The sequence below is a fragment of the Pelodiscus sinensis genome, chromosome 5, assembly GCF_052426305.1.
Source record: "Pelodiscus sinensis isolate ZL-2025 chromosome 5, ASM5242630v1, whole genome shotgun sequence".
NCBI lineage: Eukaryota > Metazoa > Chordata > Testudines > Trionychidae > Pelodiscus > Pelodiscus sinensis.
The window spans coordinates 58,971,706-58,993,578 of NC_143056.1; the positions used below are offsets into that span (position 1 = coordinate 58,971,706).

The following is a 21,873-nucleotide window of genomic DNA, read 5'->3' on the forward strand; positions in this document are numbered from 1 at the left end:
AGAACTCACCTTAAAGGCTTTAAGCAAGGCTCAGGTGTTCGATGTGAGTTTTTCAAGGCCTTCTGCACTGGTCTGTGTTTCACACTTACAACTATAAGAGCAAAATTAAACTGAACACACAGCCCAGGCATTGCAGACAGCCTTTTAATTTGTATGAGAAAAACAGTTAAGTATTCCCAGTCTGTTACTCACTGTTTTTGAAAGAATGTCAAGTGTTACATTCTATATAGTACGCAAGAGCTTTCATGGGAAGTGCCTAATGGAACTAGCCATTATCCAAAGTGTGTTGTGACTCAGTTTTTGAGCTATCATTTTAATACCGACAAACAGTGTGGTTCCACCCACCTGTAGATGCCACACGTCTGAAAGTGGGAGCATATGTGCTAGGGTTGACAACTTGCTAATTGCACAAAACCAAACATCCTTGCCCTGCTCTTGCCCCATTCCTTCTGCAGTGCCTCACATCTGTTTATGCCATGCCCCCTTCCTCTATTGCTTGATCTCCCCATCCTCACTCACCCATTTTCTCCAGTCTGAGTCAGGATAAGACCCTGGACTGGGAGAAAGGGCTCTGGGGCCTGAAATAAGGGATTCAGAGTGCAGGAGGGGAGTCCAAGGTAGGGCAGTGGGTTGGAGTGCCGGGCTGGGGGGAAGGGTAGGGCTCAGTCTGGAGCTATGTGCTCTGTGATGGGACCAGAGATGAGGTGTTTGGGATGCAGGAAGGGTCCCTGGGCTCGTGCTCCGAGGCTCAGATGCAGGAGGAGATTCTGAGTTGGGGCAGGAGTGCGGTGCAGCTTCCAGGAGAGCGTTTGAGTGCAGGAGGAGACTCTGGGATGGGGCAGAGGGTTGAAGTGCAGGGGAGCTGTGGGCTCTGGCGTGGGGCTGAGGATGAGTAGTTTGGGTGCATGAGAGAGCTCTGGCTGTGTCTAGACTGGCCAGTTTTTCCGGAAAATTGGCCGCTTTTCCAGAAAAACTTGCCAGCTGTCCACACTGGCCGCTTGAATTTCCGCAAAAGCACTGACTTCCTACTGTAAGAAATCAGTGCTTTTTGTGGAAATACTATGCTGCTCCCATTCGGGCAAAAGTCCCTTTTGCGCAAAACTTTTGTGCAAAAGGGCCAGTGTAGACAGCTGAGATTTGTTTTGTGCAAAAAAGCCCAGATCGCGAAAATGGCAATCGGGGCTTTTTTGTGGAAAAGCACGTCTAGATTGGCACGGACGCTTTTCCGCAAAAAGTGCTTTTGTGGAAAAGAGTCCTTGCCAATCTAGACGCTCTTTTCCCAAAATGCTTTTAACGGAAAACTTTTCCGTTAAAAGCATTTCCGGAAAATCATGCCAGTCTAGACGTAGCCTCTGGGTGCAGGCTCTGGGAGAGAGTTTGGATGCAGGCAGAGACTTGGGATTAAGGGTTGGGCATGGGAAAGGGTGAGGGTGGCACACCACAAGTGGCCTCATGTGCCTTGGCTCCTAGATGGAGGCATGGCCAGGCAGCCTTGCAAGCTGCCTCTGCTCTTAAGTGCCACTCTTGCAGTTCCCTTTGGCCAGAAACCATGGCCAAATGGGAGCTACAGAGCCAGCACTCTGAGTGGGGGAGAGGCAGCAGAGTGGTGCTGACCAGAGTCACTAGGTCTCTTTTTGACTGGGTTTTGGGTTGAAAACCAGACACTTGGTAACCGTAATATGCATGCATGTGCACACCAATACACCTGTTAGCTCTGTGATTATCTTTTAAAGGTTTTCTGATCTATCTTAGCTTTTTTATAAGTGTGGTGTAGACTAAATCAGACAGAAACAACTAAACATTGTTCAGCTCCAGATGTTTCCCAATGGCCACAGCATGGGCATTTAGTTCCTGTGGTCCAACTCCCCACACTACTGCATCTCATTGCCAGACTGGTGCCACTACAAAAATTTTGACTTACTGGTTGGCAGCAGCAATAAAGGCTGCAAAAAGCCAATCTAGAAGCAAGAACTCATGTGAAGAGTCATTGTGAATCTCCTAGTAAGAGGCTAGAGCTTCATGACAGCAGCATATCTGTCCCAGGTGATGACAGAAGGATTTATCTGAAAGATTTGGTTTTGCTTCTTGTAAAATTTGTTGAACAGAAGATTTTTATTTTGAATAATTTAAGATGTTACAACCTATGCCAAGAACTGATTCAGCTGGAAGGAACTAAGGGGAATTATTCCAATGAAGAAGTCCTCTAAGGTCAACTGTTCAGAATCAGGACCATTGTGTAGATTATGTTCACCCAATTTTTTCAACTGACTGTAAATCAGTTGTGTTAGTGTAAAAGCAGAAACAGACCCAATATGGTCAAAGTATTTGCATTCCTAATGGAATAATTTATACTTCATATAGTTACTTCTCACCCTGAAATGCACAGCTGGCCATTTCAGATTGAGTTATTAAAATTGCAGTGAACTGGAAGTAAATTTGTTTTCAATGGCAGCTTCAATAACTCTGTGAAGCTGAATTGTAAGAAAAATTAGAACACAGAAATCAGAAATCAAAGGGATTGTGTTTTGCGTGAGACTTATCTGATTAAGTGCAGCTCCATAAACTGCTTAAAACATTGACATCATCAGCTTCCTGATACAATAAATTTTATTGCACTGTAGCAACTGAATATATTTCTCATTAAACATATGAACATAACAGTAAGTAGAACAAAATTCTAAAGAAAACAGTGGCTGTAGGTCGATTGCAGTTCATTTGTCAGTTTAAAAACATGAATCTAACCAAAATATTTTGTTTACTGGGCAATAAAACATCGCCCCAAATATTGTATAAAATTGTATATTAGCAAAAAAATAGAAAGCCTTAACAAAAATAAACAAAACTGCTGATAGGAATTGCTATTAGGCAGAATTATAGACATACTGGAGTTCTTTTTGTGTTGGCACAATGCTATATGAGTTTTCAGATAAAAGTAAGAGGATATTCAAAGTGAATGTATCAATTGGTTTTAAAAAGTGAGTGAATTGAAGTCAATGGAAGTCAATGGAAAAAAATCCCACCGATTTCAGTGGGACTAGAATTGTACTTACTCTTTTTTACAATAAAGAGATATCTGAATGCTAGTGATGCCAATTAATTTCATGTGCCTTTTGAAATTTCACAATATAGTGATCTGGAATCAGACTTTGGGACTTAACATGCCTCGATGTGTTTGATACTCTGCTTTTGAAAAGGAGGATGGGCTTTCAAATGGGCCAGATTTAACTCAAGATTCCCAACACTTTTGAAATGTTTGGGGTGTCCTGAATATAGATCAGATATTACGTCTGTTGCTGTAGTCCATATTTATTTCAAGCAATTTACCAACTGTCACTACTTTCAGGTGACCACTGAATCAGATGTATTAGTACAGTTTTGTAAATTCTGCTAAGTTTATTTCTTGGTTCTAGTTTAGGTTCTTTTCATATGCAGTGGAATGTTATATAGTGGGTTTTTCTATAAGACTTTGTAGAAAACTTGCCTACCACAATAAAAATACAAATAATTGTATGTCAAACCCCATCATTAGTGTAAAAAAGACAAATGAGAGAATATAGTACAATTGAAGCACTGGGTCTCAACCCTCTAAAGTGTGGTTGAAACCGAATATCTGATTTCCAGACAGCAGCGATATTAGCTATATTTGGCATCTGAACATTTTCAGAAGATATTTGACCCCAAGGGTACCAAGTCACCATTTTCATATTGTCAGAGTTGAATAAGAACTAGGAGGGCTGAAGAGGATTCCAGTTGGACCTGAGTACCTCCTCGTGAGGAGGCACTTGTTGGCCAAGTCAGCACATGGCTTTTGAGTTGTCTTTGCTCACGCAAGTGCTTGCTGAATGTGAGCAGGAGAGTCACTGTTTTTCTTCAAAAACCCTGCTCTTCCTGGATACCCTTGACGTTATAAAGAGAGAATGAGAGGGACCTTGTCTCTCAGATGGGGGAAAAGACAGACCGCTATACAAGCACCATCTTCCCTGGCTGGTCACTACATTTCCCTGAATTAAGGACATAGAAGCCTTATGATAACTTTGAAACCAGTACCACAAATCTGAACACCTCAAACTTCAAGAAAGGGGTGTACCAGGTTTATCTCACTCATTTCAGCCTTTGTCATAGATGAAGTAATATATAAATGCTAAAGATTTTACTTGTTTCACTTTAACTTGCATTTAAAGTTATTTTGTTTTATTTTTAATAGAATTGTACCTTTATTCTTTAACTGAAATTATATATATATATATGAGCCATAATACTATGTTTCAAGTGCACCTTCACAATGCTTCAAATGAAAACTTTGCAGTCCATAGTATGACTCCGATTGAGAGAGACAGCATTAACAAATACACATAGTGGCATTGACCATTAAATCATCTTGCCAATTAGACTCTCAGCTGCTTATGCAGAGAAGCAATACGAAGTTAATACTAACAGGCTGAAAAATCCATCGTCAAAAATAGCTCATCCTATGTGATCTGTATTTTCATCCTTTGATGTATAATCAGTTGTTGAATGGTTATGTTCACATGCAAAACTGTAGACCTAATCTCTGAAAATGGAAGTGAGCTTTGCTTTTATTAACACTTCACCTTTAATGCTGCGCTGGACAGACATTGATGTGTGTGTGTGTGTGTGTGTGTGTGTGTGTGTGTGTGTCTGTGTGTGTGTGTTCGTTCTGAGGAAGGAACTACTGATGCATAGAATATTTACTGCAATACCTTAACAATAGGTTTTTCTCTAGGGAGCAAAGAGAGAGAAAAAAAGAAAAGGAATCGCTTGCTGTGGAACTAGAAAAGCAGCGCAGTTGGTTCTGGCAGTGAGGGGGTTGACTGACAGTCTGCAGTGCAGTGGAGTTAGCTGGGCTCCCTATATGGCTGTGGATTAGCTATATGCTAATACTGATAGGAGAAGAGGAGCTGTACCCAGAACAGCAAGCTGCCAGTGGAGGCAATCAGAGTCTTAGCAGAGCTGACTCCTCAAGAGCCATGGCCGAAGGGGGTGAAGGAGGGGAAGATGAAATACAGTTCCTGCGAACTGTAAGTATCTTTTTTTCTGGGTCATGCTGTAAATTGTTTTACCTTGTCTTTTGTCTGGTCTAGCCATATTGCATGAAAAATGAAATGTTATTTCTGTGCTAGCTTTGCAAAGTGGGAGGCTTGATTTAGTCAGTAAAAATGCAATGCTAGAATATAAGCTGTAATAGCATTGTGCAGTCTCAGTGGGTTCTTCCTTAAATCTGCTCAATAGCTTGTCTGGTACCAGTGTAGTATAGGGAGACCTATTTCCGTTGTAATCTGTCTGTGTTTGAAGCGTCCCCATCAACTTTGTACTTAGGTTTCTAAATGCTGTATGCCAAATATCTGACCTCTGAAACTTCTGTATGGGTTAGATTTCACTGACATTAACTGAAGCTTTGCAGATGGGAGAGCCCAGAAATGATGAATAAACCAGGCAAGAATGCCCCCTAATAGCCCTCTTCTAATACAAAACTACATGCAGCAATACTTTTGTGGGGAGAGACATCAATACATGCAGGGGGAGGGTGACAGATCTAGAACTGTTGTAGGATATTTTCTTAGTTTAAAGGAGGTTTATTTAAAAGGAAGGAGGATTTCTCTGGATAGGGAGTGTTAATTAGTGAAATAGCCTGCACCCAATGTAATTTTCTATAAACAGCCCTCACACCATTCTTCCTTAAAGCTTTATACAAATCTAGTGACAACCAATTTGGACTTTTAAGCAAGCACTTTCACACATTGAGTTTGTTAAAGGTGGTGTGGGAAGAGTCCTTTTTCTTAACTCCTTTTGTCATCTTGTGTTGTAGTATGTGTTAGAGAATAAATGACAGGAGGAAAATCCTGTTGGTTCAAGTATGTTCCCTCCTCCCTCATTTCTCCTCATTCATTGTTGAAAATGTTTCAAGAATAGAGAATCTCCAGCATTGGTGATACAACTTTAAAAAGCTAAGATTCCAGAAGAGATAGGCTCACCACCCAAAATAGATGGTTGCCACACCATTTCGGGGAGGCTGGTGGCGGCTGCCGCTTCTTATGTAAACTGTTAGGTGTGATGACGTGTCATTGGCACTTAATTGCCGGTGAGAAGTTCATGAAAAAACAGATAATCTCACTGAAGAATAGTCTTCCTGGCACCCCTCACAAGCTCTACTATCACATGAAGGTGGTGCTTCTTTCCCAAGACATGCCTAATGGGTACCTCAGTCTTGAGGAGAAGGTGCTCTCTTCTGACAATGTATCTTGGAGTTCCCTTCATTTTTTCACTTTCCTTCAGAGATCATTGTTCCTCCATTACAAAGGGAAGAAAGAGCTTTGTCCCTTTGCAATGGGGTTATGTCTGCCTCTGGAGATGGCAGTAGCTGATGCTGTGACACTTTCTCACTGTTCAATGGGACTCCGTTGTGATTCTTCCCAGCTAAGACAGAACAAAGCATTGAGCACATTGGGGTTAGGGGAGTCTGTAGAAGAATATTTTCTTCTCCTGGGCACTAGAGAACATTATATGGGAAGAAAGCTGCTTTTCATTTGCCAGGACTGTGGTTACTCTTTTTTGCAGTCCCATGTTCTCTTTGCAGGGCACAAATGCAGCAGCTGTTGCTGTCTCCTCTCTACATAACTTACTCCCCATTCAAGGAAGTGGAACCTGCTGTTAGACACTTTCTAGCCATCACCTGCTGTCAGGGAATGATACCATTTTATTAGGTACTTGGGTATTATAGTGACAAGGGCCATAAAAACTTTTTATCGACACATTTTATTGCCTGAACATTATACTCATGCGTGTACACAACATAGCAATTTTGATCAAACTATTCACAGTATTATTTTTTTTCTTTGGAATTGGGTGGCCTATTGCAATCGTTCCAATACCAAAACTTTCATCCAGGATTGGAATCACCTATTGAATGTTCCACAGACCTCCTTTAGAATAGAATCTTCTACTACGAATGAACACATCCCTCTCAATCAGAAAATGGACTATTGTCATGGGGACCTACAATCTTCTTTTTGAGTGTGTAGAAGCCCAGGGCCCAAGGATATTATAGGGGCTACAGTGCACTAGAAGTATCCCCTTTAGAATGACACACAAAACAGAATATCAGATCACATGTGATCCTTAAATATCATATGGCATTTCAAGAGCAGCTGTTTTAACTCTGTTGGTCTAGCAAAATTCCATTTTGCTTTCGTAAAGCAGAACCCCCCCAAGTTTTCATTTAATATGGTATTCTTCACTTCCAGACTATCTGTCCTGTAGATTTGCTATATATCAACTTATGATTACAATCTTTCCCCACAGAAGTGGCTGCATTTCAGTAATGGGTGAAATGATATCTGTATTCATTTCTAAAATGTGTCCACCTTATATGTATGTTTAGATTGTTCAAGCCCCAAATAGCTTCCAGTCTTTTTGTTCTGTGTATATGTAGTCAGTGTTTGGCTGATTTAGAACTTTAAGTATTATTGTGATATGAATTAGAGATGTTAAATATCGGTTAATTTAATAGTTGAGTAACCTCATGAATTTTTAGTTAGTTGACTATTTTATAGTCCCCAGGGGCAGGAGTGGCAGCCACTGTATCAGAGGCAGCAGTGCACGGTGCCAGGCAGGAACTGGTCCACGAGGGAGGGGAACCAGTTTGAAAACCAGCTTCCCTTCTGAACCAGCTTCCTGTCGCCCAGTGCTGCTGCCTCTCATAAAGAGGCAGCAGCCCCTGTCTAAGGGGGGCAAGGGTCTAAGCTCCTGAACCCAGCACGAGCTGGAACTGAGCCGGGCGGCCTGTCCACCTGGCTCCTAATATACTTTAAATGCAGAGTCACAGCAGGGGTAGGTTCTGGACCTGACAGGAGCCAGAACTGAGACTGGCTGCTGGCCAGCTTGCTAAAAATTTACGGCAAGGGTGGGGGGAGGGAAATGCGTGTAGTCTATAGCATTAACCTATAAGCTTTTGCTTATCGGTTAATCGACTACACTATTACATCCCTAATATGAATAATAGAAATAAATTATTAGACTTTAACAGTAATTCTTTATCCCCTCCCCCCACTATTCTCTTGGTTTGTATATTTATACAATTGCTACAATCTTCATCCTTTGAGCTTTATATAGTGTTGCCTATGATAATATTTGAAATGACTTCTTTAAACTAGTCTTCTGCTAATGACATTTGCCTCAGACTTTATCCTGAACCCTCTGTAAGGCTACGTGTGTGTTATGTGTATGTGAAGAGGACAAACAAAAATAAGTGTCAAACATCTGCTACGTAACAAATGTATTTCACAATCTAGCACTCCAAAGCCATTCCTCCATACCCTTTGTTTGTAACTTACCGCAGGAAGGGGTTACAGATTATAAACCACTCACTTGAGTGTAAAGTACCATGTGCTTCTGTGAAATGGTTTATAAATAATGTGAAACAACATAATTTATCATCATTATTACGTGTTGAAAGGGCTGAAATAACCCTGTCACTGTCGGCCAGCGTGGCTTGGTGAGTGAGATTTTACTATTGTGATTGCATTTGCCAGTGACTCTTATCTAGCCTGTTTTTTCAAAAGGTTGGGGTTTTTTGCCCCTGTTGTCAAACCGACCAAATATGAGGTACTGCATTAGATAAGATAGCATTTGTGTTGCTCCACTGAAAATACCTGCATAATAATTTTGTAATGGAACTGATCACATTTAGTGAAATATGCCAAACTAATTCTCTAGATTACAGTCAATGGTGTATGGGATAGGATTATTAAATGGGTGTATGATATTTTATATTCAATACATTGGCATTTTGCTGGAACCATGCAAATGAATAACAAGTGGATCACAACACAGATTAGTGATTCTTCTTTCCCAAGTGTGGTGACTTTGTCTTGCAGAGTGTGTATATGCATACATACCTTTTTCTTTAAGCTTGTTATAAATTCTAGCTATGGACTGAGAACAACGATCCTATCAATGATACTATGCCAGATCATAGCAGTGCAGAGAGGTAGTGCCTTGGGGCTCTGAGTGCTTCAATCCCCACGGCAGGGCAGGAATCAGCTGCTGCCCAAGGCGCTGCTCCCATAGCATCAACTCCAGCCTTTGGCCTACAGAGCTGGGCCCCCCTGCCTTGGAGCAGGGCAGCTGCCTTCCTCCTCTCCCAAAAATGAGTCACCTCCCTCATGCATGCTCCCAGCTGCACTATCTGGCAGCACAGAGCAGAGTGTGGGACAGGCAGCTTATGTCCCCAAGCTGAATTTGGGGCTGAGGCCTCCACAGGCCAATGCTCACCAGGTGGGGGATGAGCGAGCAGGACAGTGCAGGCATCTCTTCCCAGGCAGCTGTGCTAGGGCCTGCCCTGTTGCTCTCCCCACCGCCTGGTGGCCAGGTGGGAATGGGGAGAGCCCTGCATGGGGATCTGCATTGCTATCCACAAAAATGATCCGTGGCTATGAAGCAGATATCCACAGATAGGCAGGGAGTGAAATTCTGCAGAAAGGGAGATGGGCATGAATCTCAGAATCAGTTTTAAGACTGATATCTAGAATCAATGTGCTGTACTTTACACTTTCTCTCGCTTGTGGCATTAGTTCATTATTAGCAAAAATAACCATAGCTTTAAAGAGTATACCATAGTCTTACACTTTGCTTTTGATTAACGTTGTGTAAAGACAGTTCTTTCTTGATAAGCCTAGCAGATGTGGTCTTATCAGATCTGTGCCCCTGGTGGTACTATAATGCAAGTATGAAACATTAGAACAATCCATCTGCTACAGAGCATCTTAATATCTTTTACTCCATACTAATTATTAAGTGCATTTCTGCATGGTGGTCTTCATTTTCCAATATTATTTAACACAGATCTAGGAGGCTTGATTCAGCATATGACAGAGGAGCTGCTCATAGTTTGCAAACCAGATTGATATCTCTGAGCAGGGATGTACCCAGGAATTGCAGACATGACTCATAACTGAAGATTTCAGCAAGCTGCACAGGAAGTTACAGACATATGGCTACGAGGAAGTGCATCACCGATGGGGTAGTCTGAGAGAAGGGAGATACAGTGGGCTTTTGTCTACTTTCCTCTTCCCAGATCAAAGACTGAAACAGCTCCCGGTATAAGTTAGAGCAGCTTCTGTGGTTACTAACAGCCTTCTCAGAGCTACATATAGTCCATGCAGCAGACCAGTGTCACCATAGCATCATAGTGCTACAAGGTGCTCCCTTCAGTTCTTAGCATCTACCTTACAAAACATCTATGGTACGGTATTGTTAGGGTTTTGAGGGTGGTGAGGAATGTAGGACTAAATTAAGTGGAATTCTCCTACAGTTCCTTTGGCTCCCGTATAGCCCTTTTACACTGCGAGAGAAAGGAATAGAATTGGGTATTCTTTTTGAATTAATGTTAGCTTTATGTCTCTTGCCACCTAAACATACTGTTTTGCATCAAGTTAGCCATCCATAAGTAGATAACTTAGTTTGAGAAAACAGGTAGGAACATTTTTTTAAGGATAAATAAAAAATTTAAAACAAAATTGTGTTTAGAACTGGTATGCATTAAGGCAGGGATAGGGAACCTTTTTTTTGGGTTGGGTGAAAAAACAAACCTCAGCTCAAGATTCAAGATCTGGCTGCTGGCTGGAGGTGGGTTTCTCCCCTGAAGTCTGACAAAGGACATGAGACAGAGCTTGAACTAATGGTTCACTACATCTTGGCTGGTCTTGGGGCTAATGGATTATGCTGTAACCTTCAGTTCTCTATGCAAGTGTTTTTCAACCTTTTTAAATAAATTACCCTTTTTAAAAAAAATTATAAGTACCCCCAGTACCTACAGTTTTCATACACACAAAACATTTTTTCTACCATTGCAACACATTTGTTTAAACAACTTAATCATAGCCGTGTGGGTGATGAAATTGTTGGGTGTAAAAAGTACAAAAATAATAAAGAGTTGTGTTGAAGTACACCCCAGATTTCTCTCAAGTACCCCCGAGAGTACTTGTACCACTGGTTGAGAAACACTCTATGTTATCCTAAGGGCTTCCTGTGCTGTGTTCCAGTTAATGAATAAATCTGATAATTTTGCGAGTGTCACTGGAAATGCTTGATGAGGTGCATTAATTCCTGAAGGGTATGTAAATCTCCATTAGGAGTCTGTCTCAGTTGGACTTCCTGAAAGGACCCCACTGTGTGAAGCAGGAGTGTTGAAAGCCCAGCGGTCCAGTCTAAGGAGGCAGTGAAGCCAGTGATTTACCCCTCCTCCCAGGGTCCTGGTACATTGAAGTGGTTCCTCTTAGACCAGGGAAGGGCCATCTAGGCTAGTGAATGGACTGCATGAGGTCTGCACGATTGTCATAACCAAGACAGTCTCTTGGGATATGGTACTTTTGCTAACTATGCTTGTGTAGGTAGAATTTGCAGTGTGTGCCGACTGAACTGTAACAGTGCTTTGGTTGGATGCAGAGGGACCACATGGCTTTGACCAATCTTGCATGATCAGCACGCAACTCACTTCACATGCCCTTGCTTTAAGTATGTGTCACTTTTATAGAAGTATCTGGCAACCTGTGTGTGGGCAACAGTAAACAAAATGTCTCATGGGTCACATATAGAACCCTGATGGGCCACATTCAGTCCTGGGGCCTCAGGTGGCCTACCACTGTCGTGGACACTGTTCCAAAGCTGGAGCCATAGCATTGATTCTGTGGAACTGTGACATCTAGTCAGATCTTTTTTATATAAGTTAAAATTCTTTTCAATGCATCAGAAACCTGAGTATCATCACTCTCAAACTGTGTAAAGCCTCCTGTTTCTAGCCCAGAACTCTGAAATATCAGCCTTCAGAGCTGTTAAATTACATATAGAAAACTGCCACTGTTCCAGGGTTGAATTGTGTCAATAGATAGCAATTATCTTGGGCATCAGGCAAGTTTAATTCTTTGAGGAAATTCCACAGTGAGGTTGGGGGCAAAGGGAGGAAACCTTTCAATCTGATGTGATTTAATAAGAGGGCAGCAGTTGGAAGCTGGTTAGTGCTATGGAAATACTATTTTTTCCCCCAAGTTCTAACTTTTGAAATCCAAACAATTTTTTCTTTCATTTCAGCAAGAAGTTAAAAACATCAACAACAACTTTGATTTCAAAATGAATTGGACTGGTCAGTTTGGCCAATGAACTTAAAAAAAATTGATTATGCACTCAGCCATTTTTTAAATCTAATAACTCATATTGAGGGAAGCAATCTTAATTAAAAGTATAATCTCTTTGGGTCTTTCTGTTATGTGTGTTAGTAATGTACCTAACTAGCTAACATAACGGGGCCCTGGTGCACAACTTAGGTTCCTAGACACTATGTACTATAAAAAACAAAAATAAAAAGTGCATGCTAAAGCTAGACTGTAGTCATATAATGTAACATGGAGCTACCTACATATGCGATGTATTTGTATGCAAACAGAATTGCTGATGTCCACTCCTAAACAAATACTATACATACAAGACATCAAGACTAAAGGTTCTTTCACAGATTTTAGAAGTCCCTTTCTCTACTTATATATTTCAGTTAATACAAGTAAGGTGGTGAATAAGAAATGAAATTCACTATTCATCCTTAACTTGAGCATTTAACATTACTGTTTCTCATTGTATTATACTTTAGGTCAAGGCTACTCAACTTTGGAAGCCCCAGGGGCCACAGTGATACTTACAGCACATGCCGAGGGCTGCAACTTAAGTGTGGTTGCATATATATGCAAATACATATGCAAATATATACAAATAGCTTCTTTCACACAATGCCCTGGCACTCCCGGCACCTCCTCCCTGGGAGCTAGAAACACTGACACCTGTACCCATCTGTTCCAGCCAGCCCGTCCACTTGCATCTTGCAAATGCTTACCTCGCCTGGGAGATGCCTCACCGTTGTGGACCGTGTTCCCTGTGGAGGCCATTTTCAAAGGATCCTACCCGCAGGCTGCATGTTGAGCCCCGTGTAAACCCAAACTGCATCATGGGCCGCAAACATGCCAGCCACATGTTGAGTAGCCCTGCTTTAGGAAATGATTGAGAACCACCCACCAGAGTTTCAACTATTCCCCTCCCCCAGGCAAATTATTCAATTGGAAGACAGGTGCTCTGCTGATTCTAGGGTCAAAAAGGAAAATCCCCCCATTCACCCATACAGCAGTGTACAGTCAATGTATTATTTCAGTGTTCCACCTTCTACTGGAACATCAGGTATGGCTCATTGATGATCTGATTTGGAATAATAAATCTTGCATACTACCTAACTGTAGAGTAATTGGTTTCCATGGACCCTATGAATAAACTGTATTAAAGAACATAGATATAATTTAGCAGAACTTCAAGCAGGTAGTTAAAACAGGTTCTATTTTATGAAGAAGTTGCTTAATATTTAGCCAAGTTGTAAGGAATCATCCTTGAAGTAACTTAAATACTCACTTGGGTAGTATATTAATAGCAGGGAAAATAAAAACAGAACTGTAGTTTGTGTGTGTATAAACTTATTATTGAATTTAATTTATCTTTAAGAAACTGAAATGTCACAATTTCAGATTGTTCTGTTTTTTATCTTGCATTTTGGAAACAAAAACAAATAGCTATCACTTTTAATTTGGAAAAGTAATTACTTTCAAATTAATTATATGTGAGGTCTAAATCTATATTCACATTTTGGATGTTTCAAAATTCAAGGAGTATTTTAATATAAAGATTTGTCTTTTACTCATCACTGAAATGCTTTTCAAAAATAATTTGTACTTCTAACATTTTAAATCTATATATAAAATATTATGAATCTAATATATTCCTTCAGAATGAAGTAAGAGGATTGCCTATAGCTATGCTTTAAAATTTGATTCCCAAAGGAAGAAGCAACTATTCACCATCCAGTGTGTATGGTTAGTATCTTGATCAATGGGAAACAAGTTTGACCAGTAACTTGATTAACCCACTGTAGAAAAAGAGGAAGCACATGCGCAAAGTGTAGACCAGGACTATGCATGGCATTTCCCTCCTCCTCCCTTGTTGTGCAGAGAATCAACAAAAGTCCTATGCACTACTTATGTACCAACCTTTGCAAAGGGGTGAATTTCACCCTAAAAAAATAATGAGTTTGTCCTTGACATTCCTACAGTTTCATAGCAGGCATCAAGTAGATTGCCTGATCTCTGTGCTTCTCACTAATCTCCTGCCATGTTAACTGGGTATGATTCATATTGGAACCCAGCTGTAAATATTGCCTCCTGCTCAGTTCCCATGGCAGTGCTATGGCCATATATCCAAGAGCTGCCAGGTGCAGTGGGAACAGAGTCAAAAAAATGAGGGGGTGGTGAGGGAAGACTTACAGTGTGTAATAATTATTAACATGATGGAATATAAAGAAACATGTTAAAATCAAGGACAAGACACAATTTAAAAGTTATGGGCCAACCTCCGCACTCATTTCTGTACCCTCATAAAATATGGATATTTCCAAATGACACTAGATAAAGATTCAAGTCTCTTGAGAAGACTCGCCAAAGATACAGGCAGTCCCCGACTTACGTCGGAGCCGCAGTTACGAACGGGGCTCGCCCCGGAGGACACGGACTGCGGGACCTCGTGGTCCTGCCACCCGTGTACTCCAGGGCTTTCTCCGCGTCTCCCTGGTCTGCAGCCTAGGAAGACACGGTACAAAGCCCCTCTGTGGCTTTGCAAAGCCTCGGGGAAGCTGGCAGCGGAGCAGCCCAGGCGCGCCTGGGTTGCCTCGCTGCCCGAGCCCCCCCGCGGCTTTGCAAAGCCTGGGGAAGCCGGCAGCGGAGCAGCCCAGATGCCCCGCGGCTGTCCCGCTGCTGGCGTCATCAGAGGCTTTGCTCCCCGTCTCCCTGGTCTGCTGGTCTCCACCAGACCAGGGAGACGGGGAGTAAAGCCGCGGAAGACCCAGGCGGCGGGACCGCGGTGCGTCTCGGTCCGCCGCCCGCGTCTTCCTGGTCTGCTAGGGTGGGGGGGGTGCAGCTAGTACGCCCCCCCCCCCCAGCAGACTAGGCTTTTCTCCAGATGCCTGTGGCAGAGCAGCTGGGGCGCTGCCAGTTGGTCCCGCAGCGCCACTCTGGGCGCTACTGGACCAACCCGGCAGCACCCCAGCTGCTTTGCCCCAGGCATCCCCAAGTCAGCTGCTGCTGAAACTGACCAGCGCTGACTACAGGAAGCCCGAGGCAGAGTTGCTCTGCCCCGGGCTTCCTGGAATCAGCTGCTGATCAGTTTCAGCAGCAGCTGACTTGGGGACGCTTGGGGTTCTTAAGTTGATTCTGTATGTAAGTCGGAACTGGCGGTCAGTTTCAGCAGCGGCTGAATCTGGATGCCAGTTCCAACTTACATACAGATTCAACTTAAGAACAAACCTACAGACCCTATCTTGTACGTAACCCGGGGACTGCTTCTACTAAAAAGCTTCAGGGGATAGCCAAGTTAGTCTGTACAGGATTCACTTTAAAAACAACAAATAGTCTGGTAGCACTTTAAAAACTAACAAAACATATAGATGGTATCATGAGCTTTCGTGGGCACTGTGCCCATGAAAGCTCATGATACCATCTACATATTTTGTTAGTTTTTAAAGTGCTGCCAGACTATTTGTTGTTTTTTAAGAGTATCATAGATACTAAAACTGTGGCCCAACTTACAAAACCAAATGCTCTATGAAAGAGGCATAAGCACAGGAAACAATTAAATTAGGGGAACTATAATCTAAACAATATTTGACCTTATCTCATATTATTCCTTTCTAGCTTTGTCATCTGAGCAAATAAGAATCTATGTAAAAAAGCCACCAGGCAAATTTTCATTTTCTTGTGCCTTTTATGAACTAGTCCAGTTGAAATACATTTGGAAGACAGTGTTATTTAAAACCTACTTAGAAAAAACTTGAAAATGAAGAAGTGCAGCACATAGTATAAGGCTTGGGCAAGAGTTTGAGCATTTTGTATATGGTACAGAGCATCTTCAATTCCCATTTATTTCATAGGCTACATTAACATAGTTGCTTATTAGATCTAGCCACCTGTTTTTTTTAAATCCTGTATGCCAATAACTATAGCAGAAGTTTGAGCAAGTATGCAACTGTAATGTAATAGTCACCAGCTGATATCACCAGCAATTTTCTTTTTAATTGCTCTACTTGAAGCAATGAAATGTCTTTTTTTCAGAAAACTACTTCTGCATACTATAAATATCATATCTTGAATCCAAAGAAAATTGGCATCAACATATTTTGTAAAACTGTAAACACAATCTAAGTTTGTCTTCTCTTTTTTATGCTGGGGATGTAATTGAACTCTTTGAATCATATTACATTGTATTCTAACACCCCCCACACACAAGCCATTGTTTTGCCTAATACACCTAAAACACCTTGTTTGTCAGAGGAAACTAATAAATACAAAACTGCATTATTCAAATTAAAATGTAAACCAAAACTATTAAGACATAAGGAAACAATGACAGTTAAAGACGTAGTGTAAATTGTAACTTGAATGTCAGAGGCCTTTTCTCTCAAACTTAAGTAATTTTAAAATTTGATTCCCTTACTAGACATAATTTTTGTTAAATCCAACATTGTTGAAATTAAATTTTGCAGTTGGAAAATGACTTACAATTCTGTCTTTCATTCTACTTTTTTAACTGATTGTTATAGTTGTCCTGATCAATTTTTTGAAAATAATTCTGATAGTAATACTCTATGTGATGATTGCAAGTCATGATGAAAAGTGATTGAATCTTCTCAGAGAAAGTTTTAAAAGTTAGAGGGAGGAAATTTCATAAAACATTAGCCTATAGAACACATTTACTTGATTTCTTGTAAAGTTAAATAAAGCATTAAAGTTTTGACCATAATTGTAGAGAGTAATACACATTTAATGCACTGATATCAAAGAACAACTCCAAGTAAAATGTTCTTCTTCAAGGAATATTGAGTGTAGTCTCTCATGGAAAATGTATTTTAAAATTTGTTTTTAGAGATTGTGGTGATAGCTTAGGATATAGACTAACTAGGGATACTAGATTGTTGGTATAAAAAGAATCAGACTTTACAATTGTGTGAAGTAGTGTTTATACATTAGGCATGTTAAAGGAGTGAGACAGGTTTTATGCAGTTCAATAGTGAGTCTTTGGTACCTACCAATGGAGTGAAATGGTTCTTTCTGATAGAAAGGTCTGAAGTTTGACCAGTTGCTTTCTATTTGTGTTCATCCTTTCAGTAGGAGTGTGTTGTTTAAAATGACTACACTGATTAATCTGCAAAAAAGAGTTGCAAAACTGTTGCTGACCAGATGTTGGAAACCTGCTGGGAGCTGCACACCAATTATAGCTGATTCCCTGAAACAGGTGTGGCTCATTAGACTTCATACTCTCTGCTAGAGGGAGCTGATATGAAACAAATGCTTTCTAGAAGCAGCCAGACCAGCAGTCAAGCCTTAGACTGTGTTCATGAAGTGTTATTTTAGAATTAGGTAGTGTTAGGAAAGTCAGAATACAAGAATAGGAGGTTTGTGTTCTGAGCTATTTTCTTTTAGGCCCCATGATTGTGTATTTCCTTTTACAAGGAGATTGTTGGGCTACCCTACCTGAATACCTAACTGACAGAAGATTCTGCAATGCTATTCTATGTGCCAATTGCAGTCTGATAAACACTGATGATTGCATTTCACTGTTGCTAGTGTCAGCAAATTGAATGGAAGTCTAGAAGCAGGAATTATTTTTTTGGTTCAAGTTATAGCCTTTGCATTGCAACAAAAGATTGTTCAGATGTATTTAACTACATGACAAGGTAAGAACATAGACTTATGCCAATATAAAAATGCCAGTATTGAAATGTGCAGTTTTTAAATGTCAAAATTGGTAACACAAGTTTGATTGTACAATTGTACAAAAGTCTCCAAGATTTAAAATTAGGTTATTTAACCTCTTTGGTAAAACAACTTAGTTAAATTTAATGAGTAAATTTTAACTTTTTCTCACCTCTCTGCTTTGATTAAACTTGTTCATGAAAACTCGAAAGTGAACAAAATTTTTTTGCCCTAAATAAATGATTAAGAATATTTAGCAAGATTAATAATTTAGGGCACAATAACAAGATTCTGTGAAGCAGATTTTTAAAAGCCTAAGACCTAGTCTCTCATTTTATGTGCAAAATTTCTGCTTCAAAACACATTTTTGCACTCTTGTATCTACAAAAATCTGTGCATGTACTCCTCAATGGATGCAAGTCAGGAGCAAGCAGCCAAGTTCACACTTGAATCCATTTTGTGAGTGCAAAACAGTGTAATTTAGGTTCACAAAAGGACAGTTTTATGAAAGTTTGCTCCATCCATATCTTAATGTGTGTGTGTGTGTGTGTGTGTATATATATATATATATAGAGAGAGAGAGAGAGAATTGGTATAGATTTGTCTTGTCACAGTGTAAAAATCTTGTTCTTGAGTGAATTTGAATGAGTAGAAGTCTGAATACACAATATTAGCAGCATAATATGGAAAGAAATGCCTACTTTTATCTTTAGACTCTTCCCCAGTTAAAAACAGATTTATAAAACTGTCCTGAAGAGTCTAATGTAAGCTTTGTGTAACTGCCAATAGAATGAAATATTTCCTTTTTACCCACATCTAACTTCAAAACTTGTTTCAAGTTTGTCAATCTGTTTTACAGTTAACAAATAGCAATTAAGTACACTGGCTGTGATTACTGTGCTTGAAATCTGAAAATAAAATTCCAGTGACTTTAATCATCATACACCGATCATGACAAACAAACTATAACCATTAAATTGAATGAACTTGTCTTTACTTGGCCTGAATTTTACAGTACCCCTGCATAACAAAACATAACATCTGTACCCTATAGTGTGCAGTAGATGGATTTTTTCCTACAGAGAATAGTGAGTGGCAAAACTTGGATTCAGACTTATACAAGATTCTGGTTTAGTAAGACCTGAAATTCTGTAACATTCTTACTTGGAAAAGATAGTAACACTTTTAGTTGCAGAGCAAATAGTCCATCAGATAGTATTCGCCAAGGTAAGTCTACTGTAGTTTTGCATTAGCATTTCACAAAAGCAGCTCCAAACACTGAATTGAAATAACTTTAACTGGGGACTGGAGGGGTGGGTGAGATTTTGTGGCCTGCACTGTGCAGGGAGTCAGACTAGATGATCATAATGGTCCCTTCTGACCTTAAAGTCTGAGTCTATAAATTAAAGGGTTGGGTGTAATGGGAACTTTTTCCCAATAACTCTGATTCTAGTGCTCCTAAGTGTTGCTCTCCTCTTCTTATACACACATGCTTATTTGGAAAACCTATCACACCTGCTTTCGGCTCAGCCTCTCATATTTGGCCATGCTGCAAACACAATTGTAATGGTGCCTCTAACAGCCAAAAGGCACTAGTGCTGTAGCACTAGTCAGCCAACTGGTGGCAATGTTTTTTCTTGCTTCTCTCCTGGCTGCTTGAAGCCAGCCCTGCTTGGAAAGAAGCAGCAGCTACCACAGTGAAGTCCAGTGACATGAGTAGTGGCAGAAGGTAAAAGGCCCAATAACATCAGTTTCTTTCCCCTCAGCCAGTTGCTCCAAATGCCACTAGACAACTCCTGCTTGCTCACCAGGAACAACCACTTTGTAAGTGCTAGTGACAGCCCCAGGTGCCCAGCATAGACTCAGCACACAGCAGTTGCAAATATACCAATGCTTCACCTTCCACCCAGACGAAGCTAGCATGCACCTAGTTTCCCTGTCTTTCTCCTAATAGCAAGAGCTACCAAGTTTTGAGCAGCTCCATGTGGTTTCCATGTATGAGCCAGGGTGTGCTAACCTGTGTCACCGTGCACTACTCATCACTAGAGCAGCTCTGTGTGGTCACATCTGGGGATGAGTTTACCCACACCTCTGAGGCTCCTGTTCTTTTACTCAGGGTCCTCTGTCTTTGGCTTAACCTCCAGTCAGGTCACTATCATCTTCTTTTTCTGGGATAGCAGAGTTCTTCCTCACCAGCAGTCTCGGGCATTCTCCTCATACATGCCCTGCTGGTTCCATTTCCCCAGTGGGGGAACTCTGGCCCCTAATCTACTCTCACAAAGACGTTGCAGACTACTTCCCTGCAGCCCTTTACTGCTGTCAGCTTCCTCCCTTTATAAACCAGCCTGGCTCTTACTCCACCATGATTTAATCAGCAGATTAGACTTGAGCTCTAATTGGCTTTTCTGAAGGTGCATGTGTAACCCACACACCTAGTGTGTTTACTGAGTACTGCAAGTGGCACCTAGACCACTGCAATAGTTAAGATCAAGAGACCTCTACAGCATAGGCTAGGAGCCAGCTGGCTTTTAGCTCAGAGGGTAGAGGCTCCCTATAGTCAGCTCTTGAAGTCCCAGGTTCAAATCCATCTTGGTGGTGGTTACACGTTATACAGATTACTTGGCCCAATTTGCCTCTTTAGCAGGGGTGCGCAATAAAGTGGTGGTGGAAGCTGCAGGGAGTGGGATACTCCTTTCCACAGCTCCCATTAGCCAGGAATGATGAGCTGCTGCAATCGCCTGTACCTGCAGAGGCTCAGGTAAATATAGTATTGGTGGCCTGACGGGCTAACCTGAGAAACACAATCCAGTCCATGGGCCAGTATTTGACCACCCCACACCCTGTATGGCAGGGGCATGACTATAGACCAAATTTCATTATATCCAGATTACCTCACATGTATGGTATGGTGTTACAGCAGCACAGATATGGCACTGCAGCTGCACACTAAGGGTTTCTTCCATTAATGTAGCTAATCCATCTCTCCGAGTGGCAATAGCTAGGCTGATGGAAGAATTCTTCACAGTGACCTAGCTGGGCATTAGTTCAATGTAGCTGAAGCTCTTGAGTGTGAAGTTTTCACATTGCTGAGTGCTGTAGCAGTGCTGACCTGCTTTTTAACTGTAGACCAGACCTAAGTAATTTTGCCTGCCATGTCACACATGGAGCTTCACAACTTAGCTGTGTTATTCAAGCTGTTTCAAATCATAAACAGAATAAAGGGCACTATTGCAAACATTTGAAATATCTGGAGTTTTTCTTAAAGTGTCAAATCAGGTGATTTACATGAGAATCTCAGCTTTGATTTTTTTTAAAATTGTATTTATAGCCATCATGCTTCAACGTAAGGTTTGAGAATATGAAATCTAATGCCCGAAGAAGTTAAATAAAATGTACCCCATACCATTACTATTTGTAATCTAATGCAGGGGTGGGTCCCCAGCTTTTTGGGATCAGAGGCTCAGGGCTCAGGGAACCCCCACCCCAGCATTGAGGAGTCTGTCCTAGTACTCCAGCTCTCCTGCTGCCTGCCCATGGAACTGAAACAGACAAAATCTGCTAGCTTGGGCCCACCAATGTGCGGTGTTGCCACATCAGTGAGTTGTTGTTGTTAATTGTGCTTCTCACTTGTGTGCAACCCCCTCCATTCTGATTTTTCTGTGGGTCAGCGACCCCTGATACAAAAAAGGTCCCCACCCCTAATCTAAGGCTCTGAAGTTAATGCATGATTTGGGGGAGGGGAAGAAGCTAGACTAAGCTAATTGAGGTTGCTAGTAGTGCATGTAGAGAGTAAAAAATGACAAGTAAATTATTTGAAAATTAATCCTTCCATTTGCCTGCTAGTACCTGAGTTCAGGAGGGTATTTTTCTATGATGCAAACATTAAAAACACCACCAAACACTATGGCTGTGTCTACACTGGCATGAATTTCCGGAAATGCTTAAAACGGAATACTATTCCGTTTTCATTTTTTCCGGAAAAGGAGCGTCTACATTGGCAGGCTGCTTTTCCGGAAAAGCCCTTTTT

The 21,873-nt window shown here is 41.1% G+C and overlaps 1 protein-coding gene across 22 annotated transcripts in view; it reads left to right on the top strand.

Moving 5' to 3' along the window:
- Positions 1–4,886: 4,886 nt before the first annotated feature.
- Positions 4,887–21,873, top strand: part of RYR3 (ryanodine receptor 3) — a 522,680-nt gene continuing 505,693 nt past the window's right edge. For all 22 annotated transcript variants that reach the window (XM_025189447.3, XM_075927047.2, XM_075927048.2 and 19 more), the window contains exon 1: positions 4,887–5,039. In XM_025189447.3, coding sequence (XP_025045232.1) covers positions 4,893–5,039 — 147 coding nt within the window. In that variant the 5' untranslated portion in view covers positions 4,887–4,892. The remainder of the gene's footprint in view (positions 5,040–21,873) is intronic.